The sequence below is a fragment of the Hyperolius riggenbachi genome, chromosome 2 (genome assembly GCF_040937935.1).
Source record: "Hyperolius riggenbachi isolate aHypRig1 chromosome 2, aHypRig1.pri, whole genome shotgun sequence".
Lineage (NCBI taxonomy): Eukaryota > Metazoa > Chordata > Amphibia > Anura > Hyperoliidae > Hyperolius > Hyperolius riggenbachi.
The window spans coordinates 2,850,961-2,868,236 of NC_090647.1; the positions used below are offsets into that span (position 1 = coordinate 2,850,961).

At 46.4% G+C, this 17,276-nt stretch overlaps 1 protein-coding gene across 1 annotated transcript in view; it reads right to left on the reverse strand.

Moving 5' to 3' along the window:
* The window catches only part of TRPM2 (transient receptor potential cation channel subfamily M member 2), a 539,198-nt gene that overhangs the window by 406,562 nt on the left and 115,360 nt on the right, over positions 1-17,276 (reverse strand). Inside the window, exon 10 of the mRNA XM_068263660.1 lies at positions 14,178-14,299. Coding sequence (XP_068119761.1) covers positions 14,178-14,299 — 122 coding nt within the window. The remainder of the gene's footprint in view (positions 1-14,177; positions 14,300-17,276) is intronic.

Consider the following 17,276-nt stretch of genomic DNA (forward strand, 5'->3'; position numbering starts at 1 on the left):
GCATGCACCTACCTACCCTACCTCCAGCCCAGCAGCAGCATGCACCTACCTACCTACCCTACCTCCAGCCCAGCAGCAGCATGCACCTACCTACCTACCCTACCTCCAGCCTATCAGCAGCATGCACCTACCTACCCACCCTACCTCCAGCCCAGCAGCAGCATGCACCTACCTCCAGCCAAGCAGAAGCATGCACCTACCTACCTACCCTACCTCCAGCCCAGCAGCAGCATGCACCTACCTACCTACCCTCCCTCCAGCCCAGCAGCAGCATGCACCTACCTACCCTCCATACTTCCAGCCCAGCAGCATGCACCTACCTACCTACCCTACCTCCAGCCCAGCAGCAGCATGCACCTACCTACCCTACCTACCTCCAGCCCAGCAGAAGCATGCACCTACCTACCTACCCTACCTCCAGCCTAGCAGCAGCATGCACCTACCTACCTACCTACGCGCCCAGCAGCAGCATGCACCTACCTACCTACCTACCTCCAGCCCAGCAGCAGCATGCACCTACCTACCTACCTCCAGCCCAGCAGCAGCATGCACCTACCTACCTACCTCCAGTCCAGCAGCAGCATGCACCTACCTACCTACCTCCAGCCCAGCAGCAGCATGCACCTACCTACCCCCCCTACCTCCAGCCCAGCAGCAGCATGCACCTACCTACCTACCCTACCTCCAGCCCAGGAGCAGCATGCACCTACCTACCTACCCTCCCTCCAGCCCAGCAGCAGCATGCACCTACCTACCTACCCTCCCTCCAGCCTAGCAGCAGCATGCACCTACCTACCGTACCTACCTCCAGCCCAGCAGCAGCATGCACCTACCTAACATATCACCAACATATCACCTATCTCCTCATCCTGCACTAACCCAACATATCACCTATCTCCTCATCCTGCACTAACCCAACATATCACCTATCTCCTCATCCTCCACTAACCCAACATATCACCTATCTCCTCATCCTCCACTAACCCAACATATCACCTATCTCTTCATCCTCCACTAACCCAACATATCACCTATCTCCTCATCCTCCACTAACCCAACATATCACCTATCTCCTCATCCCCCACTAACTCAACATATCGCCCTATCTCCTCATCCTGCACTAACCCAACATATCACCTATCTCCTCATCCTCCACTAACCCAACATATCACCTATCTCCTCATCCTTCACTAACCCAACATATCACCTATCTCCTCATCCTTCACTAACCCAACATATCACCTATCTCCTCATCCTTCACTAACCCAACATATCACCTATCTCCTCATCCTTCACTAACCCAACTTATCACCTATCTCCTCATCCTTCACTAACCCAACATATCGCCTATCTCCTCATCCTCCACCAACCAAACATATCACCTATCTCCTCATCCTTCACTAACCCAACATATCACCTATCTCCTCACCCTTCACTAACCCAACATATCAACTATCTCCTCATCCTTCACTATCCCAACATATCACCTATCTCCTCATCCTTCACTAACCCAACATATCACCTATCTCCTCATCCTTCACTAACCCAACATATCACCTATCTCCTCATCCTTCACTAACCCAACATATCACCTATCTCCTCATCCTCCACCAACCAAACATATCACCTATCTCCTCATCCTCCACTAACCCAACATATCACCTATCTCCTCATCCTTCACTAACCCAACATATCACCTATCTCCTCATCCTTCACTAACCCAACATATCACCTATCTCCTCATCCTTCACTAACCCAACTTATCACCTATCTCCTCATCCTTCACTAACCCAACATATCGCCTATCTCCTCATCCTCCACCAACCAAACATATCACCTATCTCCTCATCCTTCACTAACCCAACATATCACCTATCTCCTCACCCTTCACTAACCCAACATATCAACTATCTCCTCATCCTTCACTATCCCAACATATCACCTATCTCCTCATCCTTCACTAACCCAACATATCACCTATCTCCTCATCCTTCACTAACCCAACATATCACCTATCTCCTCATCCTTCACTAACCCAACATATCACCTATCTCCTCATCCTCCACCAACCAAACATATCACCTATCTCCTCATCCTTCACTAACCCAACATATCACCTATCTCCTCACCCTTCACTAACCCAACATATCAACTATCTCCTCATCCATTACTATCCCAACATATCACCTATCTCCTCATCCTTCACTAACCCAACATATCACCTATCTCCTCATCCTCCACTAACCCAACATATCACCTATCTCCTCATCCTTCACTAACCCAACATATCACCTATCTCCTCATCCTACACTAACCCAACATATCACCTATCTCCTCATCCTTCACTAACCCAACATATCACCCATCTCCTCGTCCTTCACTAACCCAACATATCACCTATCTCCTCATACTTCACTACCCCAACATATCGCCTATCTCCTCATCCTTCACTAACCCAACATATCACCTATCTCCTCATCAGAATCAGAATAATTTATTTCGCCAAGTACAACGCAGGTTGTACCCGAAATTATTTTTGGCACATACAGGGTCGGTGATGGTACAGTAGCAGAAGTATACAAGGTAGTCACAGCAATAGCAGAGATAAACAAAGCAGTTGTCATATACATTGCACGTTGCAAGTTACATATTACATTAGTACAGTGGAGGAGGACCAGCGGGGTCCGTCTGAGTGCTATGTCGAGCGGAGCTGCCACACTCTGAGTGGCGCTCAACTACTCTGCAGCAATTACAGACACCCCCTGCATGTCCTTGAAACAGAGGATAGAGAGAAGGAAGGAGCAATAGAGAATCCAAGGGTCCCCATAAGTGGAGAGCTACAAGTCCTGGCCATGCTTGCAAAAATTTAGCCCAAGGTTTACTGTCCAGACCAGTGTGGATGGTGGGAAGCAACAAGCCAGGCTGTGCCTCTTGCCCCTGTAGCCATAGATGCAAAGATTAAAGGCTTATGGTCTTTTCCGATGCAGGTGGTCGGCAAGGGAATGGCTGGCTGTATTGCAGTGCATCCAGCGAGGGAGGGCTGCGATGGCCTTGCAGCGTGCAGTGGTGGCCTAACATGGTTAGGGGTCTGAAGTCCCGGCTTGCTTGGGGGTCTCTGGCTGTTGCTTGGCTGGCCTCATGGTGGAGCAGCTACATGCCTTTTGAGGGCTGCTGGGAGAGAGGTCAGGACTGGAGCGGTGGCTTGGCTCTGTGTTGCAGTCAGCCTGTGGACCGATAGTGCCTAACCCCCTACGTGGCAGCTGCGGTGGTACTAGAGAATCTGGTGTCCTTGTGGCAGCGGCGGTGTTCACAATTCTTGTCGGCTGTGGAGAGGAGAGGCATGCCTAGCAAAGGCACCCCCGGCTGGGCTGACCGAGAGGGAGCCGGAGGTAGCTCCCGCCATGGCCGTGGGGTCTCCGAACAGCCGATGGAGCGGCGACGCACACACCTCCCCAGGGCATCCCACTCCTGCAGTGCTGTCGGTGCTCTGGTCTGTCTGGGCGGCGCAGCAGTCCGTGGACGCCGAGATCGGGTCAACGGCTCTCCCCACACCGTCTCCCCCATAACGGTCTTCAGGATTCCACCAGGACTGCGACAGAGCAGAGCAGCGGCCCACGTGCAGCCCATAAGCCGCAGAAGGATGTTGCCGAAGCGACTGACGCTGCATGGCAGTGATCCGCAGGAGAAGTTGTCTCCGCCGGAGAAGTCGTGTCTGACCGTGGCGACCCAACGGAAAAGGTGCAGAAAACTAGATAAAAACAAATAAAAAAGAGCCGGAGCCCTGTATGGCCGTGGCTACCCCTCAGGTGCAATCTTGGTCTATGGTCTTGGTCTCATCCACCACTAACCCAACATATCACCTATCTCCTCATCCGTCACTAACCCAACATATCACCTATCTCCTCATCCTTCACTAACCCAACATATCACCTATCTCCTCATCCTTCACTAACCCAACTTATCACCTATCTCCTCATCCTTCACTAACCCAACATATCACCTGCCTCCTCATCCTTCACTAACCCAACATATCGCCTATCTCCTCATCCTCCACTAACCCAACATATCACCTATCTCCTCATCCTCCACCAACCAAACATATCGCCTATCTCCTCATCCTCCACTAACCCAACATATCACCTATCTCCTCATCCTCCACCAACCAAACATATCACCTATCTCCTCATCCTTCACTAACCCAACATATCACCTATCTCCTCATCCTTCACTAACCCAACATATCACCTATCTCCTCATCCTTCACTAACCCAACATATCACCTATCTCCTCATCCTTCACTAACCCAACATATCACCTATCTCTTCATCCTCCACTAACCCAACATATCACCTATCTCCTCATCCTCCACTAACCCAACATATCACCTATCTCCTCATCCTCCACTAACCCAACATATCACCTATCTCCTCATCCTCCACTAACCCAACATATCACCTATCTCCTCATCCTCCACTAACCCAACATATCACCTATCTCCTCATCCTTCACTAACCCAACATATCAACTATCTCCTCATCCTTCACTAACCCAACATATCACCTATCTCTTCATCCTTCACTAACCCAACATATCACCTATCTCCTCATCCTTCACTAACCCAACATATCACCTATCTCCTCATCCTTCACTAACCCAACATATCAACTATCTCCTCATCCTTCACTAACCCAACATATCACCTATCTCCTCATCCTCCACTAACCCAACATATCACCTATCTCCTCATCCTCCACTAACCCAACATATCACCTATCTCCTCATCCGTCACTAACCCAACATATCACCTATCTCCTCATCCTTCACTAACCCAACATATCACCTATCTCCTCATCCTCCACTAACCCAACATATCACCTATCTCCTCATCCTTCACTAACCCAACATATCACCTATCTCCTCATCCTTCACTAACCCAACATATCACCTATCTCCTCATCCTCCACTAACCCAACATATCACCTATCTCCTCATCCGTCACTAACCCAACATATCACCTATCTCCTCATCCTTCACTAACCCAACATATCACCTATCTCCTCATCCTCCACTAACCCAACATATCACCTATCTCCTCTTCCTCCACTAACCCAACATATCACCTATCTCCTCATCCTTCACTAACCCAACATATCACCTATCTCCTCATCCTCCACTAACCCAACATATCACCTATCTCCTCATTCTCCACTGACCCAACATATCACCTATCTCCTCATCCTTCACTAACCCAACATATCACCTATCTCCTCATCCTCCACTAACCCAACATATCACCTATCTCCTCATCCTTCACTAACCCAACATATCACCTATCTACTCATCCTCCACTAACCCAACATATCACCTATCTCCTCATCCTTCACTAACCCAACATATCAACTATCTCCTCATCCTCCACTAACCCAACATATCACCCATCTCCTCATCCTTCACTAACCCAACATATCACCTATCTCCTCATCCTTCACTAACCCAACATATCACCTATCTCCTCATCCTTCACTAACCCAACATATCACCTATCTCCTCATCCTTCACTAACCCAACATATCACCTATCTCCTCATCCGTCACTAACCCAACATATCACCCATCTCCTCATCCTTCACTAACCCAACATATCACCTATCTCCTCATCCTTCACTAACCCAACATATCACCTATCTCCTCATCCGTCACTAACCCAACATATCACCTATCTCCTCATCCTTCACTAACCCAACATATCACCTATCTACTCATCCTCCACTAACCCAACATATCACCTATCTCCTCATCCTCCACTAACCCAACATATCACCTATCTCCTCATCCTCCACTAACCCAACATATCACCTATCTCCTCATCCTTCACTAACCCAACATATCACCTATCTCCTCATCCTTCACTAACCCAACATATCAACTATCTCCTCATCCTCCACTAACCCAACATATCACCCATCTCCTCATCCTTCACTAACCCAACATATCACCTATCTCCTCATCCTTCACTAACCCAACATATCACCCATCTCCTCATCCTTCACTAACCCAACATATCACCTATCTCCTCATCCTTCACTAACCCAACTTATCACCTATCTCCTCATCCTTCACTAACCCAACATATCGCCTATCTCCTCATCCTCCACTAACCCAACATATCGCCTATCTCCTCATCCTCCACTAACCCAACATATCACCTATCTCCTCATCCTTCACTAACCCAACATATCACCTATCTCCTCATCCTTCACTAACCCAACATATCACCTATCTCCTCATCCTCCACTAACCCAACATATCACCCATCTCCTCATCCTTCACTAACCCAACATATCACCTATCTCCTCATCCTTCACTAACCCAACATATCACCCATCTCCTCATCCTTCACTAACCCAACATATCACCTATCTCCTCATCCTTCACTAACCCAACATATCACCTATCTCTTCATCCTCCACTAACCCAACATATCACCTATCTCCTCATCCTCCACTAACCCAACATACTGTATGACCTATCTCCTTATCCTTCACTAACCCAACATATTACCCATCTCCTCATCCTCCACTAACCCAACATATCACCTATCTCCTCATCCTCCACTAACCCAACATATCACCTATCTCCTCATCCTCCACTAACCCAACATATCACCTATCTCCTCATCCTTCACTAACCCAACATATCACCTATCTCCTCATCCTCCACTAACCCAACATATCACCTATCTCCTCATCCTCCACTAACCCAACATATCACCTATCTCCTCATCCTTCACTAACCCAACATATCACCTGTCTCCTCATCCTTCACTAACCCAACATATCACCTATCTCCTCATCCTTCACTAACCCAACATATCACCTATCTCCTCATCCTCCACTAACCCAACATATCACCTATCTCCTCATCCTTCACTAACCCAACATATCACCTATCTCCTCATCCTTCACTAACCCAACATATCACCTATCTCCTCATCCTTCACTAACCCAACATATCACCTATCTCCTCATCCTTCACTAACCCAACATATCACCCATCTCCTCATCCTTCACTAACCCAACATATCACCCATCTCCTCATCCTTCACTAACCCAACATATCACCTATCTCTTCATCCTCCACTAACCCAACATATCACCTATCTCCTCATCCTCCACTAACCCAACATACTGTATGACCTATCTCCTTATCCTTCACTAACCCAACATATTACCCATCTCCTCATCCTTCACTAACCCAACATATCACCTACAGTATCTCCTCATCCTTCACTAACCCAACATATCGCCTATCTCCTCATCCTCCACTAACCCAACATATCACCTATCTCCTCATCCTCCACTAACCCAACATATCACCTATCTCCTCATCCTCCACTAACCAGTGTTGCCAACCGCCCGTAAATTTACGGGCAGCCCGTAAATTTTGATACAAAATGAGCTGCCCGTGAATTCCGTAAGGAATTCAGCAGCGTCTGTTCCAGGAGGACAGCAGCGCAGTGGAGGAAGAGCTGTGGGCAGCGGTGGAGAAGGGGGGCAATCCCCCCCTTCTCTCACCTTAGTGCTCTCCCTCACTCGCTGACTGTCCCCCTCCTGATCTAAGTGCTAGTGGCATTTGGCAGTTGGCGGGACTTACCTTCCGTCTTGCTCCTGCGCCGGAAGTTCTGCTGCTCTGGTCTGGACCAGACCAGAGTAGCGGCAAATCATCCCGCGCCGGCGACGAGAGAAGACGCAGGTAAGTTCCGCTCGCTGCCGCCTGCCACCACTCAGCACTTAGATCAGGAGGGGACAGTCAGCGAGGGAGGGAGAGCACTAAGGTGAGAGAAGAGGGGGTAGAGTGCCCCCCTTCTCCACCGCTGATGCCACAACTCTCCCTCCACTGTGCTGCTGTCCTCCTGCTGGGGGGGGGGGGGGGTGTCACCTGGCTACCTATTGTGGGCACATATACCTCTGGCTACATATACTGGGCACATATACCATGCCTACATATACTGTGGACATATAACCCTGGCTACATATACTGGGCACATATACCCTGCCTACCTATACTGGGCACATATACCCTGCCTACCTCTACTGGGCACATATACCCCTGGCTACATATACTGGGACATATACCTGTGGCTACATATACTGGGCACATATACCCTGCCTACAAATACTGGGGACATATAACCCTGGCTACATATACTGGGCACATATACCCCCTGGCTACCTATTGTGGGCACATATACCTCTGGCTACATATACTGGGCACATATAACCCTGACTACATATACTGGGACATATACCTGTGGCTACATATACTGGGCACATATACCCCTGGCTACATATACTGGAGACATATACCTCTGGCTACATATACTGGGCACATATACCCCTGCCTACATATACTGGGCACATATATCCCTGGCTACATATACTGAGGACGCTGGCTGTTTGCCATTATGTGCATTTACTGGTGAAAAGCTGTCTCTTATTATGTGCATATACTGGTGAAAATCTGTCTCTTATTATGAGCATTTACTGGTGAAAAGCTGTCTCTCATTACATGCATTTACTGGTGAAAAGCTGTCTCTCATTACGTGCATTTACTGGTGAAAAGCTGTCTCTCATTAAGTGCATTTACTGGTGAAAAGCTGTCTCTCATTACGTGCATTTACTGGTGAAAAGCTGTCTCTCATTATGTGCATTTACTGGTGAAAAGCTGTCTCTCATTACGTGCATTTACTGGTGAAAAGCTGTCTCTTATTATGTGCATATACTGGTGAAAATCTGTCTCTTATTATGAGCATTTACTGGTGAAAAGCTGTCTCTCATTACATGCATTTACTGGTGAAAAGCTGTCTCTCATTACGTGCATTTACTGGTGAAAAGCTGTCTCTCATTACGTGCATTTACTGGTGAAAAGCTGTCTCTCATTAAGTGCATTTACTGGTGAAAAGCTGTCTCTCATTACGTGCATTTACTGGTGAAAAGCTGTCTCTCATTACGTGCATTTACTGGTGAAAAGCTGTCTCTCATTACGTGCATTTACTGGTGAAACGCTGTCTCTCATTATGTGCATTTACTTGCCATGCCCACTTTCGTCGCCGCGGCAAATTTCCTCGAACATGTTGCCCCCTACCCATTTGACTGCCCCCTCATATGTGCCAGTCTAGAACCGGCCCTGTACCCCTGCCTACATATACTGGGCACATATACCCCTGGCTACCTGTTCTGGGGACATCTATACCCCTGGCCACCTATTCTGGGGACACCTATAGACCTGGGGCTACCTATTTTTGGGGAACCACTGCTGTCAGATTAAATGTATTTTGGGAAACTGCTGCCAGATTATGTGTATGTTGGGGGAATCGCTGCTGCCAGATTACATCTATTTTTTGGGAACCACTGCCATATTATCTGTATTTTGGAAGAACCTCTGCCAGATTACGTGGATTTTTTGTGAAATTCTGTAAGATGACATGTATTTTGGGGGAAGGGGGGAAAACACTATGGCAGAGCTCAAACTTCCCTGGCAGACCTTTTACAGCAATACTAAAATCATGTATATTTGGCCCCACCCATGACCACGCCCACATTCTGTTGCGTGACCACGCCCATTTTTCATCGCGCCGCACGAAGATTTTGTCAGTAAAAAAAATCTTTTGTCAGTAAATTTTTAGGTATTTGTCAGTAAAAAATAACGTGAAAGGTTGGCAACACTGCCATTAACCCAACATATCACCTATCTCCTCATCCTCCACTAACCCAACATATCACCTATCTCCTCATCCTTCACTAACCCAACATATCACCTATCTCCTCATCCTTCACTAACCCAACATATCACCTATCTCCTCATCCTTCACTAACCCAACATATCACCTATCTCCTCATCCTCCACTAACCCAACATATCACCTATCTCCTCATCCTTCACTAACCCAACATATCACCTATCTCCTCATCCTTCACTAACCCAACATATCACCTATCTCCTCTTCCTCCACTAACCCAACATATCACCTATCTCCTCATCCTTCACTAATTTAACATATCACCTATCTCCTCATCCTTCACTAACCCAACATATCACCTATCTCCTCATCCTTCACTAACCCAACATATCACCCATCTCCTCATCCTTCACTAACCCAACATATCACCTATCTCCTCATCCTTCACTAACCCAACATATCACCTATCTCTTCATCCTCCACTAACCCAACATATCACCTATCTCCTCATCCTCCACTAACCCAACATACTGTATGACCTATCTCCTTATCCTTCACTAACCCAACATATTACCCATCTCCTCATCCTCCACTAACCCAACATATCACCTATCTCCTCATCCTCCACTAACCCAACATATCACCTATCTCCTCATCCTCCACTAACCCAACATATCACCTATCTCCTCATCCTTCACTAACCCAACATATCACCTATCTACTCATCCTCCACTAACCCAACATATCACCTATCTCCTCATCCTCCACTAACCCAACATATCACCTATCTCCTCATCCTTCACTAACCCAACATATCACCTGTCTCCTCATCCTTCACTAACCCAACATATCACCTATCTCCTCATCCTTCACTAACCCAACATATCACCTATCTCCTCATCCTCCACTAACCCAACATATCACCTATCTCCTCATCCTTCACTAACCCAACATATCACCTATCTCCTCATCCTTCACTAACCCAACATATCACCTATCTCCTCATCCTTCACTAACCCAACATATCACCTATCTCCTCATCCTTCACTAACCCAACATATCACCTATCTCCTCATCCTTCACTAACCCAACATATCACCCATCTCCTCATCCTTCACTAACCCAACATATCACCTATCTCCTCATCCTTCACTAACCCAACATATCACCTATCTCTTCATCCTCCACTAACCCAACATATCACCTATCTCCTCATCCTCCACTAACCCAACATACTGTATGACCTATCTCCTTATCCTTCACTAACCCAACATATTACCCATCTCCTCATCCTTCACTAACCCAACATATCACCTACAGTATCTCCTCATCCTTCACTAACCCAACATATCGCCTATCTCCTCATCCTCCACTAACCCAACATATCACCTATCTCCTCATCCTCCACTAACCCAACATATCACCTATCTCCTCATCCTCCACTAACCAGTGTTGCCAACCGCCCGTAAATTTACGGGCAGCCCGTAAATTTTGATACAAAATGAGCTGCCCGTGAATTCCGTAAGGAATTCAGCAGCGTCTGTTCCAGGAGGACAGCAGCGCAGTGGAGGAAGAGCTGTGGGCAGCGGTGGAGAAGGGGGGCAATCCCCCCCCTTCTCTCACCTTAGTGCTCTCCCTCACTCGCTGACTGTCCCCCTCCTGATCTAAGTGCTAGTGGCATTTGGCAGTTGGCGGGACTTACCTTCCGTCTTGCTCCTGCGCCGGAAGTTCTGCTGCTCTGGTCTGGACCAGACCAGAGTAGCGGCAAATCATCCCGCGCCGGCGACGAGAGAAGACGCAGGTAAGTTCCGCTCGCTGCCGCCTGCCACCACTCAGCACTTAGATCAGGAGGGGACAGTCAGCGAGGGAGGGAGAGCACTAAGGTGAGAGAAGAGGGGGTAGAGTGCCCCCCTTCTCCACCGCTGATGCCACAACTCTCCCTCCACTGCGCTGCTGTCCTCCTGCTGGGGGGGGGGGGGGTGTCACCTGGCTACCTATTGTGGGCACATATACCTCTGGCTACATATACTGGGCACATATACCATGCCTACATATACTGTGGACATATAACCCTGGCTACATATACTGGGCACATATACCCTGCCTACCTATACTGGGCACATATACCCTGCCTACCTCTACTGGGCACATATACCCCTGGCTACATATACTGGGACATATACCTGTGGCTACATATACTGGGCACATATACCCTGCCTACAAATACTGGGGACATATAACCCTGGCTACATATACTGGGCACATATACCCCCTGGCTACCTATTGTGGGCACATATACCTCTGGCTACATATACTGGGCACATATAACCCTGACTACATATACTGGGACATATACCTGTGGCTACATATACTGGGCACATATACCCCTGGCTACATATACTGGAGACATATACCTCTGGCTACATATACTGGGCACATATACCCCTGCCTACATATACTGGGCACATATATCCCTGGCTACATATACTGAGGACGCTGGCTGTTTGCCATTATGTGCATTTACTGGTGAAAAGCTGTCTCTTATTATGTGCATATACTGGTGAAAATCTGTCTCTTATTATGAGCATTTACTGGTGAAAAGCTGTCTCTCATTACATGCATTTACTGGTGAAAAGCTGTCTCTCATTACGTGCATTTACTGGTGAAAAGCTGTCTCTCATTAAGTGCATTTACTGGTGAAAAGCTGTCTCTCATTACGTGCATTTACTGGTGAAAAGCTGTCTCTCATTATGTGCATTTACTGGTGAAAAGCTGTCTCTCATTACGTGCATTTACTGGTGAAAAGCTGTCTCTTATTATGTGCATATACTGGTGAAAATCTGTCTCTTATTATGAGCATTTACTGGTGAAAAGCTGTCTCTCATTACATGCATTTACTGGTGAAAAGCTGTCTCTCATTACGTGCATTTACTGGTGAAAAGCTGTCTCTCATTAAGTGCATTTACTGGTGAAAAGCTGTCTCTCATTACGTGCATTTACTGGTGAAAAGCTGTCTCTCATTACGTGCATTTACTGGTGAAAAGCTGTCTCTCATTACGTGCATTTACTGGTGAAACGCTGTCTCTCATTATGTGCATTTACTTGCCATGCCCACTTTCGTCGCCGCGGCAAATTTCCTCGAACATGTTGCCCCCTACCCATTTGACTGCCCCCTCATATGTGCCAGTCTAGAACCGGCCCTGTACCCCTGCCTACATATACTGGGCACATATACCCCTGGCTACCTGTTCTGGGGACATCTATACCCCTGGCCACCTATTCTGGGGACACCTATAGACCTGGGGCTACCTATTTTTGGGGAACCACTGCTGTCAGATTAAATGTATTTTGGGAAACTGCTGCCAGATTATGTGTATGTTGGGGGAATCGCTGCTGCCAGATTACATCTATTTTTTGGGAACCACTGCCATATTATCTGTATTTTGGAAGAACCTCTGCCAGATTACGTGGATTTTTTGTGAAATTCTGTAAGATGACATGTATTTTGGGGGAAGGGGGGAAAACACTATGGCAGAGCTCAAACTTCCCTGGCAGACCTTTTACAGCAATACTAAAATCATGTATATTTGGCCCCACCCATGACCACGCCCACATTCTGTTGCGTGACCACGCCCATTTTTCATCGCGCCGCACGAAGATTTTGTCAGTAAAAAAAATCTTTTGTCAGTAAATTTTTAGGTATTTGTCAGTAAAAAATAACGTGAAAGGTTGGCAACACTGCCATTAACCCAACATATCACCTATCTCCTCATCCTCCACTAACCCAACATATCACCTATCTCCTCATCCTTCACTAACCCAACATATCACCTATCTCCTCATCCTTCACTAACCCAACATATCACCTATCTCCTCATCCTTCACTAACCCAACATATCACCTATCTCCTCATCCTCCACTAACCCAACATATCACCTATCTCCTCATCCTTCACTAACCCAACATATGACCTATCTCCTCATCCTTCACTAACCCAACATATCACCTATCTCCTCTTCCTCCACTAACCCAACATATCACCTATCTCCTCATCCTTCACTAATTTAACATATCACCTATCTCCTCATCCTTCACTAACCCAACATATCACCTATCTCCTCATCCTCCACTAACCCAACATATCACCTATTTCCTCATCCTTCACTAACCCAACATATCACCTATCTCCTCCTTCTTCACTAACCCAACATATCACCTATCTCCTCATCCTCCACTAACCCAACATATCACCAATCTCCTCATCCTCCACTAACCCAACATATCACCTATCTCCTCATCCTCCACTAACCCAACATATCACCTATCTCCTCATCCTTCACTAACTCATCATAGGACAATCTCTTCATACTCCTATAACCCGTTATGTGACTGATCTCTTTATCCTCCACTAACCCAGGCTTTCTCTGGAGTTCCTCTTACCTTCCATGTCCAGTCTTCAGTAAAGATCTGATTTTGAGCAATGTCTGGCCGGTTCCAGGATACGGCAAGCTTCAGCTGATGGTCCCAGTTCTCCTGCCCATGGTAATCCATACTGTGAGAAGCTGAAAAAGAAATGTTTGTGCAAGTCATTTATATTGTTACATCATTCTCTCAGGAAGATGGGAACTATCTATTATTTGACCTTCATCCTGCTCTGTTCCTTCATAGTCAGATGACTTCCCCACTAAAAACACTGGAAGAGATTGTCATGTCCCTGTCTGTAGACCACACGATGATCTATCTCTGGGAGGTTACATACAGGGTCAAAAACGCAGCTAATATTCCAAATGATTAACGAGAAAGATGTAACACATGAAATGTTGAGCTGTAGGGAAATGTACTGGAGAGTTTCCATATGGGCTATAGAAAGCAGATCTCTGGATTCAAAAAATGAACATAACAAAATTATGTGTAGTAGCAATGGTAGCCGTCTCCTGGTCCTATTTTCAATTTAAGGGGTAGCATCTTACTCTATATTCTGCAATTGAACCATTTCAGTATAATGCACCATCTGGTTCATTCAGCTGCCAACACAAATAAATAATGAACATTTCAGAGTCCCAGGGGAATGTACAAATGGTGAGTCCTTTCCAAGCATTTCACCCCACCCCGGATGATCATTGGGGAGGAACATGTATACACTATATGTGGGGGAGGCACCCATGCACACCATATGTAAAGCCTAGTCTGAATGACACAGCATTTCAGCTCTGACTTGGCTTGATTGGGGGGACTGGGGAATTATATATCACTGTATATTGTATATATTTGTGTAGACTGTATTTGCACCCCCTTTAGCACTCCTGATGAAGCCCTTTTGGGGTGAAACATGTTGAGGCACGGGTTATCTGTCATTTGTCACTATATATAGTATATATGAACACCCTATAGTTGTACGTTACATCTACCAGATACTCACAAATACAGAGTCCACCAATATTTGCCTGCAAGGTATACTGGGCTGACTGGCAAAATACATAGCCATTACCTGGACTGGACCCCCGAACCAGCTGTTGGTTCATTTTATATGACTAGTGCAAGTCAGCTGCCACGACCTCTGGGGGAATAGTTACACCCCACTCCAGATACGCTTTAGGAGAGGTGCAAGGACCCCCAAGTTTGCTGTATAAAGATTGTTTGAGCAGACCTGCACTTAATGTATGCTTTATCATTCTTGAAGTGTTCCTATTCTATTTTAGTAACAAATATGGCCCTTTGACCTCTTCGGACCATGTGCACATGCAAAATAACATCGTCATAGAGATTGTGACAGCATTGACAAGGGATAAGTAGCTAATAACCAACTAAGACATTGGGCGATGGGCAGACAACAACGACATGTTAGATTGTCCTCCAACCAGTTGTTCTTATCCAGTTATCCCTGGTGAACAACAACCCCTAAAGGAAAGCATCAATGAACTATCAGAGCAGCGGCCTAGAGAATGAGACATTGTGCAAAAGCATAGAGAGGCGCCAGCAGAATAAAAGGAGTAACAAATTAAAATCAATATAAAAGGTGGGTGGCAAGGGTGGTCTTGCCTACCCAACAACCAACACAACCACTTTGTATGGTATTGAGAACATTACATTTAATTAGTACTCCTCAAAATCAGTTTGCAACGCATTTCACGGGTCCCGAGCCCGCTTCCTCAGGCAAATAACATATACAAGCAGGAGCAACTGAAACATAAAAACAAAAATATCCACATGTAATAACCACAATAATCAACAATAATCGTCATAAAAAAACATCATAAAAAATCATAAAAAAATGTACCGATACATACAGTGGCTTGCAAAAGTATTCGGCCCCCTTGCAGGTTTCCACATTTTGTCACATTACTGCCACAAACATGAATCAATTTTATTGGAATTCCACATGAAAGACCAATACAAAGTGGTGTACATGTGAGAAGTGGAACGGAAATCATACACACATATATGGATACAGGTAGATATACTCATATATGTATAGAATTCATGAATTCCCCTTTGCCTGATGGGTACATATATGAGAATATCTACCTGTATCTATATCCGGATTTCCCAGATAATGGGTTCGGATTCCGATCTGGGTATCCGAGCATCCCTGAAGATAACCATAGATTGAGCCTAGGACCTCCAGGCCTGCTTTTCCTGTATATAACAAGGTTACTGCCTAACAGGGCCATGCCGAGAGTCCTTAAAGGGGAACTGAAGTGAGAGGGATATGGAAGCTGCCATATTTATTTCCATCTAAGCAATCCCAGTTGTGTGCTGATCCTCTGCCTGTAATACTCTCAGCCATAGCCCCGGAACAAGCATGCAGCAGATCAGGTGTTTGTGACATTATTGTCAGATCTGACAAGATTAGCTGCATGCTTGTTTCTGGTGTTATTCAGATACTACTGCAGCCAAAGAGATCATCAGGTCAGCCGGGCAACTGGCATTGTTTAACAGGAAATACATATGGTAGCTAGGGATGATCGTAAAGAGCAAATTCCATTCCGCCAGAATTTGCGGATTTCGCCAGTGCTGAATTCCGTCGCTATGAAAATTAAGCTGGATTTTTTCACAATTCCCCGGAATTCCGGATTTTGGCGGTAAAAAATAAATAATCGCAAATGGAACCATGTTTATGCTATATGGTAGCCCATTGACCCTATTAACTGTTCCCTTTGTCCTTTTTTCCCTCCTCCCTTCCACCCAGAGGGAGGAGGGTCTCATCTTCCAGGGAATTGTAGGATTTAAAAAGCCAGCTTACATACATTGGCCGGGATTTGAACCCAGGTCTAGTGCGTGGTAGGCAGCTCTCCTCACCACTATACCACCACCAACACTACATGCTGAAGCCAGCCTAGCATGTACAGAAGTCCCGCCTCTGTGTTAGTGTACGGAAGTCCCGCCTCTGTGTTAGTGTACAGAAGTCCCGCCTCTGTGTTAGTGTACAGAAGTCCCACCTCTGTTATAGTGTACAGAAGTCCCGCCTCTGTGTTAGTGTACGGAAGTCCTACCTCTGTGTTAGTGTACAGAAGTCCCACCTCTGTGTTAGTGTACAGA